Consider the following 16,594-nt stretch of genomic DNA (forward strand, 5'->3'; position numbering starts at 1 on the left):
AAATACAGGTGCAGACGTCTGAGAGTTGATACTGAAAAGTAAGAGAAGTTTAGCACATGCATATGTCCTAAATATCTATTTTCCTGTTTCTTATTTACTATTTAACCTTTTTTTTAAATGAAATTTAAAGAAAATATTTCTTCCTTCGATGCTAACACACCCCTGTGCTGCTGTATCAGTTTGAATTTTCCCTACAGGAGAGCAGGAAGGGTGCAGCTGTAATTTGTCAGGAATACAGTTCCAGCTGAGCTGTTTGTGTGGGCTTCAGCTGAAGTGATGCAGTGTGACCAAACGCTGTTAATCGTGCTCACAGACTGCATGTAAAAGACGTGGTCGTTCTTGACCATTTTCACTGTTGCCCGGAGCTCACCTGCACACACAGGATGACGGAGAAATCGGGCTGAAAGACGAGGGGTGTAGATTTTGTTTGTTTGTAAGGCTGTCTCTGTGTTAGCCCTGCGACAGGCCGGCCACCTGTCCAGGTTGTACCCTGCCTCCCGCCCTGTGACAGCTGGAATAGGCTCCAGCCAAACAATAATGCGTAATACCTGTAATTTACAAGAATTCACAACTCATTTTATGAGTCACTATGACTCAATCAGTTTGAGAAATGACTCACTTTTAAGTAAGATTATTTGCTTAGTTGCCACAAACGTACAGCTCACAGATCTCCATCGACCTGGAAGAATGACCCAGTTCACAGACATCTACTCTGCCTTCCACCACAGGCGGAAATCTCAGAGCTGCAGCAGCTCCTGGCCTCCAAAGATGCTGAGATCGAGTGCCTGCAGACCCAGCTGCTGGCCAGAGGCGGCAGCGCCAATGACAACGCAGAGAGAGGTACACACAGCTGACAGTCTGACCAATCAGATCTGTCAGTGTGGATGTGTGCGAGAGGCAGCGATGTGCATGTCTGTCAGCTCTGATTACTGTAACATCTAATCAACAGCTCCTCCGGTCTTTACTGTGCTTGTCTTTTCACTCTTTGCTGCCCTCTGCTGTAGAGGAGGTGTATATCAAGCATCTGATTAACAAATGTAAGGCATTTCTGTTCCTAATGAGTCTAATCTCTAATCAACCTCCTCTGCTTCTTGTGGCCACTTGACAGCTGGACTTTTTTTTTGTCATTCAGTGATATTTGTGACTCAAATCTGAAACTTAAAAAAACAACCGGGGAACTCTTTGAATGTCGAGGCTAAGTGGGAATGTGGTGTTTAGTTTGAGACCACAGCTAAGATTTAGTATGTGTGTGCGTGTGTGTGTGTGTCTGCCATAGCATCTATTTTGATCATTGTGAAGTAAACTTCCACATCCTTTCAAATCAGAGACTCAGGGAGTGTCAGGCAGTGCAGCACCCACCGCTCTGTGCTTCTAACACATCGGGTCATCTTTATTTAACAGGACTCGACCCAAAGTGCTTTCCAGTTGATGCGAGTATAGAAGAATATATAAACTACAGGACTGTAAAATAAACACAGTATTGTTTGCATCTATTATTTATTTTTTTGTACAGTCAGTTGTCAAGAAAAACTCAGAAGTGCACAGGATTTTATTCATTACTGCATTTTTTTGTTTGTTTTTGAGCTTAGGGTGAGGCTTTGTGTCATTGTAATGCAGTTCATTAAAGTAGGTTTCTCGCTGCCTCATGAATGCTCCTCTGAAGCCTCAGAGGAAAGTTTGAGAGGATGTTGGATCAAACCTGGTGCTGGTTTGTATTTGTGTGTCTGATACAAACCTCGCTCGTTCTTCTCTCCGTAATCGTGCCACTGACACGCTCGGTTTCTGTGTTTGTCCCAGGTGATGGTGTACGGGCAGTTGTGCTGTCAGCATGTGTTTGTGTTGCTTGATTAGTCCCATTTGCATGGCTCTCACATCTGTCACCAACGCCGCTCCGTGCACCCATCAGCTGCCCTGATCTAACCACTGCGAGGGTACCGTGGGATCCTTTTAACTTCTTTGTTTTCTTTGTTAGATCAGGAATACCAGAGGTTAAAGGTGGGGATGGAGTCTTTGCTGGCTTCAAATGATGAAAAGGTACGTGAAATCATTTTTTCCACAACTTTAATATTGATCATTTACAATAAATGTTCCACTTTGGGAGATTTAAAATGTAAAAAAAAAAAAAAAAGTATAACCGTTTATGCCTTGGTGACCACAGGATCGTCGTATAGAGGAGCTCACCATTCTGCTCAGCCAATACAGAAAGATGAGAGAGGTCATGGCGCTCACACAGGGTGAGGCTTTCATCCTTATTCTGAATTGTGAGTTTTATGTCTGCAGAAAATAACACAGAAACCCGTCTCTGACCGCTCTGTGCTGCCCATTGTTTCTATCTACCAGGAAGCAGTGAAGAGGAGCTGAGCGGCAGTTTAAAGCTCAAAGCCATCACTCACAAAGCACACGCTGACATCCTCAGATCAGAGGTAAGATTACGCTGTACGTCCACAGGAAATATTAAATATTAGTCAAAACAAGTATTAGGTTAATCACCTCATCTCATTTCTCCACAATTGCTTCGTCTCTACGTAGCTTTCATCAAGAGGATCTTCCCCACTCATGCTGTCCTCATCCCCGTACCAGAGGGACTTGGATTTCAGGTATAAATGCACGGCACTTACACTCCACATGATTAATGTACACAAAGTGCAGTGTTAACTGTGTGTGTGTGTGTGTGGGATCTGCTGTAGTTTCCAGAACTCGATGGACACATCGCTGGTGTCCAGTGGCGATCCGAGTTTGTTTAATGGATCGTGGTAAGCCTCGCTATGCAGCATCTTCACACACAGCGTACAGTTCATCCTCTTCACCACATCAGTGATAAAATGGGAGATCTTTCCTTTTTTTTTTTTTTTCCTGCAGGCATCAGCGCCGATTGATGTCCAGCAGTCTTGAAGAGTTGCAGAGCGGATCGTTAAAAAAGGTCTGAGTGTTTGCTGCCACGATTCGCTTTCATATTTATTATAAACATACTAATCGTATCTAATCCAACCTATCACATCTGCTTTCTAGCTGAGCTGTAATGTTCTGTTAATCTGACTGTGTGATTGCTAACCTCCTAATTCTGTGTGTGTGTGTGTGTGTGTGTGTGTGTGTGTGTGTGTGTGTGTGTGTGTGTGTGTTTTCTCTGGTCTCTCCTGTGTCTCTGTTGGCTGTAGGCTGTAGAGATCCAGCCACTTGAAACTGAATCAGATGTAGGGGCTGAGGTACTGATCTGCAACGTGATGTCACACATTTAACTACAAACTTCATATGTAATTACACATCATGTGGCTTCATGCAGGCTGCAAAAATATGAACAACACTGTGCACCTTCCTAAAACAAATAAAAGGAAATGAGGGGGTGGCTCAAGACTTTTGCACCGTTGTATACAGCGGCATCCTTTCTCCCTTTGGTAGTCGCTTTAATCGCTCACCTGAAAGCTGAGATAAGTTTAACTCTGGATCTGCTTATATCACATCGCTAATGTTATTCCCGCTGTTGGCAGTACAGGTTCCTGGATTTCCTTGAGATTCCATGATTGCTGGTCCACACTGTCACCAATCTTCTCCTGTGTCGACTCCCCTGAGGAGCTCTCACCCAGCTCGCGATTTCTCTTCCTGCTGAAGAGACGAGCCGCTGTGATCAGTGCCTTGATTAAAGCAAGAATTTTAATAGAGTTCATAGTTCACCTGCGGTTTAAAACATATCCGCACATTAACATGTTAGCATGCTAGCATTGGCATGTTAGCATGCACATGCTAGCATTAGGTCAGTTATGTTGATACCTGTCAAATCATTCACCTGATGACTTTTGACTTCTTTCTGGCCACCAGGCAGGCATCAAGCAGAATATCTGTTTAGTCATGCAAAGGTAAAATATTTGGGGACTATAAAATGTTTTTGTGACATTTCTTTGTGACGGTAATAGGCAACTTTCCCCTATGAGTTCCTAAAATCATTTTCTACATCAATTGGTACCAATTATGAAGCAAATGGAGAAGGTGTTATTGTGTAGTTATCATAAGTACTTGTGTACATTTTTAAGAAATCATAGATAAAGCAGGCGTTAAGACCCCAGCTCTCTGAGGGGGTGAAATGATCTTTTAATGAGTGGTGAAGAAAGTTTTCCAAACAGTGGCCTGTGAGCACTACTCACAGCACAGAAACACATAAAGCCACAGATGCTCTTAAAAGATTTTAAAAGACAAAAATAGCTCATAGTGTTGTCTCCTTCTCTGTGAAACAGTCCAGGTGACCTCTGACCTGCTTGTTCTCAGTGTGACAGGTTCACAGTTGAGTTCTTCCTTTGAATAAAAGAAAAAAATCATCCTGTGCATTACAAGCACACATTCTTATGCTCTGCAGATACTCGTGCTGCAAACACGCACGCACGCACAACAGGGCCGAGACCCACCTGAAGTGGCTGTCGGTAGTACTCGGCATCACAGCTGCCTCCCAGCTGTTTCTTTCTGCTGGCCTTTCTCCAGTAATTCTCTCGGAGTCACCGCGACTTTGATGCGTGGTTACATTCCTGCACCATCAGACGTTCACTCTCTAAAGGACACACGGTTACGCAACAGAGCAGAAACGCAAATCACCTCTCAGCCCCGCCGTGATCTTATGAAAGCCATCAGGATCACGTTAAGCCACTGATTTATACTGTATTTAATCAAGAATGTAGCAAAGTGGCTCAGAGCCACATAACGACCAAATACAAAGAATAAGGTGTCCTCTTCATTAGGGTCGGAGGTGTTTATTCAGAAAAACATTAGAAATCATTTACTGAATTGTTTACATTTTAAGATCATATTTGGGATGCGATGCCGGACTTGGTTGAAGACATAACGTTTGTTTTTTTATATCGTGCAGAATCCCCACATGGAGCTGAACAAGTACCAGACTCTGCCGGGGAAGCTGGGTAAGAAGAGCGAGCCGAGGGCCGAGCTGAACGGAGACGGAGAGTATTTATCTCCTGTCCAGCTCTCTCCCGTCCACGGCCAGGACTACAGTCTGAGTGAGTGCCACGCTTTATCCTGAGAAATCTCACTGCACTTTAAACCTAAAAAAAGAGATCTGCATGACCTCAGACTGCATGGGCTCTAGGAATATTTTTATATTTTGGGAAATACATTTAATCAGCTGAGATAATCAAGCAGCCTGCTGGCTGGAGTTTCACGAACGAGCATATTTCCCATATATTGGAACTGTTCCTTGGAATTTAAAAAATTTGATTTTAGTGAAAACAAACTAAATTGTTAACTAACCTTGGTACCACTGCTTCCTTTTTCTGTGCCTTTTCTTTTTTCCTCCTCCTCATGTCTGCTCTGCTCTCGGATCGCTCTTTCCTCCCCGTTTGTGCTCTGACTGCAGTTCGCTGCAGGAGTGCCAGTGCTCCGGCTTTAGGTACGGTATGCCCTCACAGAAACTCAAAATGTCAACACTGAAAATACACTGAAGCGACGCGCTCGGCGTTTCTGTGGCTGTGAAGTCATTCAAAGAAAGCCTCTTCGAGCAAACAAAAGCAGCACCTATCTCATGAGCAAAACAAGATTTTCTCAGAGGTGAGCGGAGTCGGGGTGAGCTGAGGATCAGGCAGCTTTAAAGCCGGGATTATTAGGACTCCCTCATGACTCAGAGAGCTGTCAGAGATAATGCCCGCCTCTCTCACATCAGCGTTTGCTGGAATGAACACACGCTTTAAAGCTAATAAGCATAAAAGCACACAGCCACCCATATATCTGCATACACAGAGCCAGAGCTTAAGGCAGGAGGGTAATCAGAGGACTGTGAGAGGGCGAGGAGTGCAAGCTTAAGTATGCATGAAGTGCATGAACTAGCTAAGACACCCCAGAGTAAACAAAGAAGGATGCAACCTGACAGCCGCTCTCCTCGCTCTCATGGCCTCACCGTGGCTGCGCTCGCTGACAGCTCAGAGCCAACTCCCTGTTGAAGGAGGAAGTGTTCAGAGCAAACAGGAGCAACATGAACAGGTAGCCTGCTGAAAGAGTAGAGGGGGTGACAGCATTAAAGATTCCATCGTAGGAATTTCTAGAATCAATCTCAGGAACTCCTTAATGAGACATCCTCTGACCTGCCGATGATAATCAAGGTTTTAACCTTGGTAACATTTCCATAAGGTGCATATATGTTATGCTAGAAGACATCTTGATCCATATAAGCAGTCAGTGACATGACTGAGTATTGGAACAGCAGTGTAACAATGATGGTCTCAAAAACACTGATTTGGGCAGCTAGAGATACTCGAGGAACTAAGCCTGGCAGCTTCTGGGGATAACTTGTCAAAAACAAGACAGCAGCGTACTGTAGCTGATCTGTAACACATTCAGTCCAGGCCTCAGTCAGAGGGAATAACTTGCATATTCATACTGAGGCACACACAATTTCCTGAGGTCAGCTAAAAACTACAATAGTCTCATCCACATTATCAGCAGCTCTGCTTTATAATGTCAACATGTATCCAGCATTTTTTGGAGATGAAGAGGGTTTCACTCATGCTGCCTTCTGCTTTTTTCTGCTTGCTTTTTTTCTCACCTAACTAACCTCCTCTGCTTCAGGATCTCCTGGAAAACATGACCTGTATAATGTTGGTGCGTATATCATTTTAACACTGAGTCTTAGCGGAGATACAGGATGTGTCATTCTGTCTGGGGCTAAATAGGTTACCTGCTTCCTTTTCCCTTACCAATGTCACTTAACAGGCAGTTTGCATATTAAAGCTAGTCAGGTGCACGTGCACACTGTGGACCTCCTCCAACATTGGGGCAGGGGTGTGTGTGTGTGTGTGTGTGTGTGTGTGAGTGTGTGTTTGCATCACATAACTCTTTTTATAATTGTGTGTCTTTGTGCTCCTTTTCCTCTGTGTGGTTAGTTTGCGTCTCTTTCTAATCTGGTATCTTTTTCAGATTTATTTCTGTGTGGTCTCTTTGGAGTTTGGCTTCTTCTGTCAGTTGTTTGTCGTCCTTTGTCTGTCTGTAGTTGTTATTAACTCAAACACAAGGCTCCGCTGCACCTTTATTCCACCAAGGCCTTTGCCCTGTTGGTGCCATCCGTAGTCCTTCCATGGTTACAGCCGTATAGGTAGTCAGGAAACTGATTCCAAACATAATGCACCACAGGTGTGAGTGGGAGCTCGAGAAATGCTTTAATATTGTGATTAGAAAACAAGGACTGTGTACTGGTAATTCCAAATTGCTGGCCTGCTGCACTTAGACTCGACCATAAAAGATGCAGTGCTGTACACAAAGTGGTTTATTATTAAATAGCTGCATGCTGTTGCATGAAAAATCAGATGTCAATGTGAGCCAGTCAATTTTCCAATCTTCCATAAGTGTGCTTTTATTGGAGCAGCAGGTGTTCATGTTGCTCTGGTCCACAAACACTCTGGATCCCAGAGTTCCCCTCAGTTTCCTGCAGCATCAGTGATTCTCTCCTCATTGTGGGTTTTCCATGCGACAGAACATCCAGAGAAGTTGGAGGAGTGCCTCCCGTCAGACCAGTCGCCACTGTCCTCTGGAGTGGACTCTGGACAGCAGTCTCCCGTCTCACCAGAGAACAGGAAGAGTCACCGAGGCATTAGGAAACTCTGGGGGAAGTACGTTTTGAAATGCACATGTTTGGTGTCCTCTACATATATTTATATTCCCGTTCATGTTCTCATTGGTATTTTTGTCCCCAAGGATCCGTCGCAGTCAGTCAGGTAGTCCGGTCCAGGTTCATGACCCAGAGCTGGGAGACTTCAAGAGGGGAGGCTTCAGAGCTACAGCTGGGCCTCGATTGGCCTGTTCAGGAAAAACACGGTATATTAATAACACTAATTCATGTATGTGGGGAATAAAGTGATAGTATGTCAAAGGGGGCTGATGCAGTGTGTGGCTGTAGGTGCAGGGTTCACTCTTCAGTCTTTGTTTTGTTCCCACCAACTCAGAGATCTGAAGACGCCGTTTTCGAAGTGGAGCACAGAGCAGGTGTGCGACTGGCTCGAGGACATTGGACTCGGTCAGTACAGCATCCTCGCTCGCCAGTGGGTCACCGGCGCTCAGACTCTGCTGTCAGCCACGCCACAAGACCTGGAGAAGGTACGCATACACACACACTCCTCTATATCGCGTATGTTTCATAAAGTGATGCATCTAAGATGACTGGCATCAGTTTTCCATTTCTCCCCGTCTGATCACGGCTGCTGTCTGCCTGTCTGTTTGGTATTTAGTAACGCCTGTCTCTGCCTTTCGCCCAGCTCTTTAGTTTCGCCTTCAGCGCTGTCACATCGTACACCTCATCCCCACCTCCAACCTTTCCGCGCATCTCATCAAGATCATTTTGATCAGATCGTTAACCCCAACGGTTTTACTCTTTTCTCAAGTTAACCTATATTTCCTCATCTCTCAGCTGAATCATTTCATCCACTCTCTTTAAATTCATCACCTTATTATATACCTTATATATCTTTGGGAGAACACAGTTGTTCAGTCAAGGATGATTATTTATGTGCTGTGATAAATATTTCTTCTGATCATATTGCTTTATTTTTATTGAACTTCTCATTTATTTAGTTCTTCTCCTTCTTTCTAAACTGCTCAAAAAATTAAAGTAACACTTTTTAATCTCACCGAGAATGTTTGAATTGACAGCATAAATGCTTCTATTAAAAATCTCGGATGGATTCGAATCTCAGCGACCTTAACGACAACCTTTACCCCCCCTGTTTTGAATCTAAAACAGCAGAGCGTTGGCACCCGCTCAGCGGTGCTCTCATTAAATGGACAAGTTCTTATATAGCGCTTTTCTACTCAGATATGAGCACTCAAAGCGCTTACACAACACGTTCACATTTACCCCATGCACACGCATTCAGACAAGCACTTCCATGATTAATTAATTAAGCTAAGTGCTTTAATTGTCTAACATTCACTCACATTCATACTCCGACGGAACGGTCGGAGATCAACTTGGGGTTAAGTATCTTGCCCAAGGATATATTGGCACGCAGCCTGCAGTAGCCAGGAATTGAACCACTGACCTTCCAATCAGTAGGTGACCTGCTCTACCTACTGAGCTACGGCCAATGCTTAATGAATCTGTTTGATTTGACTACAATGTAACAGGATGTAATCAGTCATTTCTCTTTGTCTGCAGGAGATGGCCATGAAGAATCCACTCCACAGGAAGAAGCTTCAGTTGTCCATCAAGGCAATCAGCAGCAAACAGCCTGAAAAATCTGCAGAGCTTGATTACCTCTGGGTTACTCGTATGTACAGACAGCATGCACACACACACACACACACACCTGGAGATCCCCTCACTGAAAACGGTGCTGTTCTTTGTTCTAGGTTGGCTTGATGATATTGGCCTTCCTCAGTACAAAGACCAGTTTAATGAAGGAAGAGTGGATGGGCAGATGCTGCAGTATCTCACTGTGGTGAGCTTGTAACCAATCACGTGTGTGACGTTAAATCGAGGTTACTGTATGGGGGGGGGGGCTGCAGTTGGCAGGAATATCATCTCTCTCTCGCTCTCTCTCTCTCTCTCGCTCTCTCTCGCTCTCTCGCTCGCTCTCTCTCTCTCTCTCTCTCTCGCTCTCGCTCTCTCGCTCTCTCTCGCTCTCGCTCTCTCTCTCTCTCTCTCTCTCGCTCTCGCTCTCTCTCGCTCTCTCTCTCTCTCTCTGTCTCTCTCTCTCTCTCTCCGTGTTAGAACGACTTGTTATTCCTCAAAGTGACCAGCCAGCTGCACCACCTCAGCATCAAGTGTGCCATTCACGTTCTCCACGTCAACAAATTCAACCCCAACTGCCTCAAACGCAGGCCCAACAACGAGGTAATGTTCAATCAGTAATACAGTAAAGTACAAAGATGGCTGCAGACCTCACTGCTCCGAGGTACAATGCACGTACACGTATTTATCATAAAGACTCCGCCCATGAAAGTCAAAAACCCGATCACCCCTTCAAGGCCTTTGCTTGAGGAAGTCCTTTCTCTGACCACCTGCATCTGTGACACTGCAATGCATGCTGGAACTTCAACTTCAGTCAACTTTGTGGTGCAAATTTCATTTTGAAGAAGAAGAGGACGAAGTCATAGGGAGCTAAATCTGCTGAGCAGGGCATGGCAGGTGGCACAGTTCATCGTTTTCAGCTCACAGATGCACGTTAGAGGTCGGACTGGGACTGTGCCATCAAGAGGTGCACGAGAATCAGGTCTCGTTTTTGATCTAACATTGTTAGATTAGTTGTGGAGCTTCTTGATCATAAACTTCATAATTTTTTTTTTTTTTTTACCTAAACACCAGGTCATGTGTAAATTTTTCAGTAGTTTGTATCATTGTAGTATTTTTAATGAATCCATGCAAACTGATTTGATGACATAATCATCAGTTAAAAAGTCAAACTAGAAGAAAACCTACATTTGTGTGTCTTATCTACGGCGCACTGTGTTTCTGTGTGTTACAGAGCCAGTTCTCTCCCAGTGAGGCTGTCCAGTGGTCCAACCACCGAGTCATGGAGTGGTTAAGATCTGTAGACCTTGCGGAGTACGCCCCAAACCTGAGGGGCAGCGGCGTGCATGGAGGGCTGATAGTGAGTACATAAAAGCAGCCAGCTTCTGAAAAAAAACGCTTTACAAAGCATCTCACATCATTTCTCCTCAAACAGATGCTGGAGCCTCGGTTTAACTCCGACACACTGGCCATGCTGCTAAACATCCCTCCTCAGAAAACTCTGCTGAGGCGCCACTTAACCACCAACTTCAACAATCTAGTAGGAACGCAGGCTCAGCAGGAGAAGAGGGAGTACACCGAGGCGGCAGGATACTCCCCTCTCAGCATCACAGCTAAAGTCAAGGTAAGAAAGTACAAGAAAAGGCTCCATTATACAGCTGAGTAGCACAGGAAGTAGGTAAAATAAGGCATTATAAGAGCACAGTTTCCTCTCCCTGCATGTGTGAGGGAAAAGCACCTTAATCCATGGTGAGACCTCAGTGTGTCAGCTCGGTTTAATCTGTGAGCTCTTCCAAAAGTTTAAGCCAGTTTCCAGAGCTTTAAGACTCAGCCGTCAGCCACAGGCTCAGCTGGAAGTGCCTCTGGAAACATAATCCACCCTAAAACAATTCACGCTCGCAGTCGACCCGTTTATGACCTTGGACTCTGAGAGCTTCAGTTTCTTGAGCTACATCTAAAACAGTGGATGTTTTTTGGGGAGGTATATAATACTGTGGCCTGCTGCAGCTAATGATGGCAAATGGTGCAGCGAGACAGACTCAGTAAAGAAATAATTGTTCTTATTGGCTTTGATGATGTAGGAGGAGCGATTGGCGCGCCTTTTAAACCTTTTGCTTGTCGTTGTAGAACGTAACATTAAAGCAGTTTGTTTGTCGGTGAATCATAAATCTTACTTGTTAATACTCATTTAGTCGTTCTCAGCATTCACTGTTGCTTTGTCGGAGCGTGACGATGCTTTTTTATCCTTGATTCTCTGTAGCCGAAGAAGTTGGGCTTCTCTAACTTGACTCACCTCAGGAGGCGACGGTCGGATGAATCCACAGACTATGTCTGTCCCATTGAGTCGTCCTCGCCTCAGTTGGGACAGTCTGCAGCGAACGGGGTGCAGATGCGGCCCTACGCTGGCTTCAGAGGCCTGAGCCCCATCCTAGACCGAGAGCCCGACCGCTCCAGGGACCAGGTGGGGCTGGAGGACAGCAGAGCCGACCCATCTCCATGACAACTATGACAACAACAACATGGATGATGGTTGTCATCTTTTCTTTTAGCCATTCAGCTGTCTCTGCTACTACTCTGCTTCCTTTGCTTGCAGCCCATAATACCTCAGTCCATCCCCTACGTGCTTCTTTAAGCCCCGCCCATCAGCCCGACCCTGTGCCTTACTTTTAGAGATTGTTTCTCAGTCAGCTGCCTGTCACGCTGCAGGGAGCTCTGAGACGAGCACACTTGAAGTATTTTGATTTCAGCTCCGGTCAGATGCCTAACTAACCCAGCCTCAGCCTCAAACCTGTGCCATGACGCTAACTCATCACGAGAGAACACAGCCTCTCTCCGGATTCCTGTGACATCATTTCCTGTAATCCATACAGCGTGTACAGACATGTCGTGTTGTACAGTATTAAGCCAACATTTGTGCACCACCAGTAGATTATTTTTGATGTGTGACCTTTGATTTTTCTAACCAGGTTCAATACACTTCTGTTACATGGTTGAGATGAACTTGTGCAATACTTACATAATATAATCGAGGGATTTTATTTATGTCACTGCAGAGCAATTGATAAAACAGCATGTTTTGTTTGAAACTTCAGGTGGTGATTTTGTACAGTTATTTTTCATATTTGACTGTAATAGTATTTTTATAGCAAAGAAATCCGCTAAAGGAAGCTAACATGTGGTTTATCAGATCATTTAATAAACAAAATCAGACACAAGTAAAGTTGCTTCGTTCTTTCTGATGATCAGAGTAGATGTGTAACATGTTGGAGGTCCTTAATGTGTTTATTCTGGTTGCACATCATTATAGGGGCATCTACTGGACGTTGCCAGTGTTTCCCACAGATGCAGATCACATGTGCAAAAGGAGGTTAATTAATAATCTATATATACGGTTTGTGGCAATGAAGAGCAGAGCTCTAAATTGTTGCCACTCAAGTCAATTCTTTATTTTGTGGACGGACTCAAACTTTAACACAGGGTGTGACTGCAGCCCTTGTTCTGCTCTGCGGGTACGTCATACCTAAAATGTCAAACATCACAAACTGATATTTGGTATTTCTGGGTTGTCAGCATAGTGGTACAGGAAACGGTTGTCCCTATGCGTCAAGTTGTGGTTAAAATGGCAGCTTTGCAGTGCAGGGACAGGGATTACCTTCTCCAGCTGCAGTCCGTGGTGGTGGAGTTGGAATCTGTTCACCGGTGGAACGAGAGCAGCTCAGTGGCATCGAGGAGCACCACAACAGCGACCGGGTCGCCCTGCTGATGTTAGAGGATGCTGCAAAATAAGAGTGAGGCGACTTTGAGACTCAGCATTTGTTCTTTTAATCTATTTGCCCAGGTAAAGTCTGTGTGGAAAACACTGATTTCCTCAGGAAGCCTTATTCTGTATTTCTGTAGGATAGCGTAATGGACTATGCTGCTAGGTGGACCCATGAGCAGCAGCATGCCTTAATAACCTGCATCAAGCACTAACCTGCTTCCATCATCATCATCATCATCATCATTCTCACCATCACAGTGGCCGTCATGGCCGTTTATGACGCCACCTTCCCTCCTTCGGCTGACCAATCTGAGCCAAGATGGCTGATGATCATCACCATGATAACCCTGATAAAGGTGACATGTGCATGTTTGAGTATGGCTCAGCTGCAGGTACAATCCTCATTATCAGTGCTCTGTTGCACATTTCCGTATCTTTCTTACGCTGTTTTTAAAATATTAAGAAACGTGTTGTTTTACTGATAGAAAGGTTGTAATTGTGAGTTGTAATGAGTTCACAAGACATCTGTGTGTGTGCGTGCATGTGTGTGTGTTGCAGATGGCGATCACAGAGGGTACCATTTTGCAAATAGAAGCTCTGTCTGAAAGCATCAACAACCTCACAGTAAGCACCAACACACACAAGCTGCTGCCTAATGACTTGTGCGGCTGACTCACTCGCCGGGAATCTGCTTGTAATCTGCTGTAAGAGAAGTTTGAGTCACTCAGTTGGAAAACTGCAGATAATCTGAGAGAGGAACACCATTAAAACACCACGTACTGTATCTGCCTGCAAATTAAAGCAATACTGCCAGTGCGAAACCTGCTCACCGGTACTTACTACTTTATTACTTGCTGTTATCATCCAGATGCCAGCCTTGGTTCTTTTGCATTTGTTCTTTTTTTTTTTGCTGAAGTCATGACAGTAATTGAGCTCCAAGCAAGGATTACATCAGGACATGTGAGAGCACCGAGGCCTGGCACTGTCGATTCAAACCTCTGATTTATCGTTTGAAATATTTGCACTTTTGGTTTCAGAGCACTAAAGAGCAGAGCGATGATGACCACTGCAGACCTTTTGAGATTCCCTGATATGAAAAACGGCATCTAGCCTTGTGTTTAATTATACTGAAATTTCGTATTTTATATGAAATAATCCATACTCAGCTTCAGATCAGCACACAGTGTGCAGTAACGGTCTCCACAGCCCAATGCGTGCTTTGCCATACCAACTCTAGATCAGTGTTACACTAAGCGTGCGAGCCGAGCCACAAAACAGCTGCAGATTTTGATCAGACGAAGCCAGGATGGCTGTTTCCAGCCTCGGTGCAAAGCTGAGCTAAGAGGCTGTCAGCTGTACCTTTGTCTCGAGAGCTTTCATTTTGAACAGGTTACAGTCTTTTTGCTAAGCTAACCAGCTACAGGCTATACCTGTGTTTTGTGTGTACATGACAAGAGGAATTCATCTTTTGGGTTTAATTCTCTCCAAGAAGTTAAACTTTAAAGTAGTAATGCCCAGATTTATAACTAGTAGCAACGTCCTTCTGGAAACAAGCACCCTGCTCTGCAGAAACGCTGCAGACGAAACCAACATTAATTACAATGTTACCAGGACAGGAAAAAAAATGATTCTCTTCTTCCACCGTCTCCTCCTAATGTTTGTGCTAGCAGTAATACCACAAAGGCTCTTTGAAATATACCTGAGTGGAGGTATAGAAAGAAATAAAAGGCAGCTCATTTAAGTGGAACACTGTGAACACCCAGCTGCAATCGATTTTATTGATTCCACCCATGCTTTTCCTTTTGAGTCTGCTGACACGTTTTTGTTGCTTATTCTGCAGTGGAGCTGGCTTTGCTCTGACCTGAGATCAGTTCCATCCTATAAAGCTTATATGTAGTAAGATATAGTCACATACAGTCATGGCTGAAAATGTTGGCACCCGTGAAAAATTTCCAGAAAAAGAAGTATTCCTCCCAGAAAATTATTGCAATCACACATGTTTTGTTATGCACATGTTCGTTTCCTTTATGTGTAACAAAAGACGTGTGACTGCAGTAATTTTCTGGGAGAAATACTTCTTTTTCTGGAACATTTTCAGGGGTGCCAGCATTTTCGACCATGACTGTATAATATGAAGTCTGTTGATACTTTTCTAATGGTATTGCTCTCAAAGGTAGGAGTGCATTTTCCATAAATCCTCGAATGGGATGTTGCTTCTTTAGTAATAGAGATTGAACAAAGTTCTGATGATCTTCAGTACGGTCTACTGATCCCAGCTCAGAAGCAAACACTAACTTCTAATCTCTATAACCTATTCCCACTCCCATGATGCTTTGCCTCCAGTATCTACTCGGCCGAGATGAGCTGCGGAAGGAGATGAGGCGTTCTCAGACGGCGCTAGTTTGAAGGACGGTGACCCAACGCTGTTGGCTGTAGTGACCCGCCTCACAGCTGAACTGAACCTCAGACCTCGAGCTAACACTGCAGTGCTGAGCTCCGTACATTTACTCCTACTCGCCCCTGATACCTCAGGTTACCTCTGTAAATACAGAGGACTGGGAAACACAAATGGACCTACATATTTTGACAACAATCAAAGGTCTTATTTTTATTTCTATATGCTAGTATACTAAATTGAACTGCTACTTATAAACCACTTTTTTCTTTTCCAGCTTACCTTAATTTCCTATGCAATGTAGCTTTTAATAAGCATACTGACCACTGTGTACTGTAAATACTGTGCTGGTATATCAGGAGGGAGAACTGGGTTAAATGAGCTGTCACTGATTTACTAACAGCCACATGCAGCTTGGAACAGACAAACTGGGCGTCCCATCACAGATGGTGGTTTAAGGCATTTTTAAGATGAGATCAGCTAAGGAGGAAGAAGCTAAAACGTTCCTCAGCATTGTCATTCTGTTGCTGTTATGTAGAGAGAGACAAAATATGATTTGTTGAAATAAACAACTTACAAGAACTACTGAAGCTTCTCAGAGGACTGCATGGAACAAGCGAACGACCTAATCTGATGCATCGTTGTTGAAACTCCTGTTTTCCCCGGGTTCACTGCCCCTCCCTGAACCCGGGGCTGCTGGAGGGCTCTTCCTGTTCAAAGGAAGTTCTTCCTCCCCGCCATCACTAAGAGCTTGCTCTCGTATGATCAACAGGATCTCTGACTAATATTTTAGGGTCTTTACCTTGCAAGCTAAAGCAGCTTGAGACCACTGCTTTTGTGAACTGGAGCTCCATAATTAACCCACACTATTGAATTATTGCTGTTTAACTCAAGGGAATAGCTTAAGGATTAGCAAGCACTGTTTGTGCACAGGGAAGAGAAGTCTGGTTATTGTAAAATAAGCTAATGTGTCAATGTTTTCAGCACACCTGGGCGGCCAAAACTAGACTTTACTGGTGTTTTATGAGATCTTAAACATTGTATAAACTTATGTTTCTGTGGCTTTCATTTCATGGCTATTCAGTACCAGCATATTTTATGGTTAACCTTTTTTCTGTCGTGGTATAAATACTCTTCTAAAGCACTGGTTTTGGAAAGTCTATAAGCATAAAGAAGAACAAAACAATCTACTTTTATAAAGCAGATATGGCAGCAGTCTGGAACAGTAGTT

At 44.2% G+C, this 16,594-nt stretch overlaps 1 protein-coding gene and 1 long non-coding RNA gene across 8 annotated transcripts in view; one reads left to right on the plus strand and one right to left on the minus strand.

The window, feature by feature from the left end:
• The window catches only part of ppfibp2b (PPFIA binding protein 2b), an 83,057-nt gene that overhangs the window by 63,338 nt on the left and 3,125 nt on the right, over positions 1–16,594 (plus strand). For 4 of the 7 annotated variants that reach the window (XM_030730796.1, XM_030730792.1, XM_030730797.1 and 1 more), the window contains 19 exons: positions 729–840; positions 1,973–2,034; positions 2,159–2,234; positions 2,341–2,423; positions 2,530–2,597; positions 2,688–2,753; positions 2,860–2,920; positions 3,156–3,203; positions 4,850–4,994; positions 7,457–7,592; positions 7,678–7,797; positions 7,926–8,076; positions 9,134–9,245; positions 9,328–9,416; positions 9,689–9,811; positions 10,443–10,568; positions 10,644–10,832; positions 11,469–11,669; positions 13,527–13,592. In XM_030730796.1, coding sequence (XP_030586656.1) covers positions 729–840; positions 1,973–2,034; positions 2,159–2,234; positions 2,341–2,423; positions 2,530–2,597; positions 2,688–2,753; positions 2,860–2,920; positions 3,156–3,203; positions 4,850–4,994; positions 7,457–7,592; positions 7,678–7,797; positions 7,926–8,076; positions 9,134–9,245; positions 9,328–9,416; positions 9,689–9,811; positions 10,443–10,568; positions 10,644–10,832; positions 11,469–11,669; positions 13,527–13,592 — 2,034 coding nt within the window. Of the gene's footprint in view, positions 1–728; positions 841–1,972; positions 2,035–2,158; positions 2,235–2,340; positions 2,424–2,529; positions 2,598–2,687; positions 2,754–2,859; positions 2,921–3,155; positions 3,204–4,849; positions 4,995–5,350; positions 5,384–6,555; positions 6,589–7,456; positions 7,593–7,677; positions 7,798–7,925; positions 8,077–9,133; positions 9,246–9,327; positions 9,417–9,688; positions 9,812–10,442; positions 10,569–10,643; positions 10,833–11,468; positions 11,670–13,526; positions 13,593–15,311; positions 15,443–16,594 lie in introns of those variants that run through there. The other 3 variants (XM_030730799.1, XM_030730793.1, XM_030730795.1) reach the window with 3 other exon arrangements.
• Positions 7,587–11,639, minus strand: LOC115781253 (uncharacterized). The gene is made up of 3 exons (XR_004020068.1): positions 11,502–11,639; positions 7,893–8,067; positions 7,587–7,779 (listed from the first exon to the last, which is right to left on the minus strand). It is a non-coding gene; the product is annotated as an uncharacterized LOC115781253 (long non-coding RNA).

Source organism: Archocentrus centrarchus, chromosome 6 (genome assembly GCF_007364275.1).
Source record: "Archocentrus centrarchus isolate MPI-CPG fArcCen1 chromosome 6, fArcCen1, whole genome shotgun sequence".
Lineage (NCBI taxonomy): Eukaryota > Metazoa > Chordata > Actinopteri > Cichliformes > Cichlidae > Archocentrus > Archocentrus centrarchus.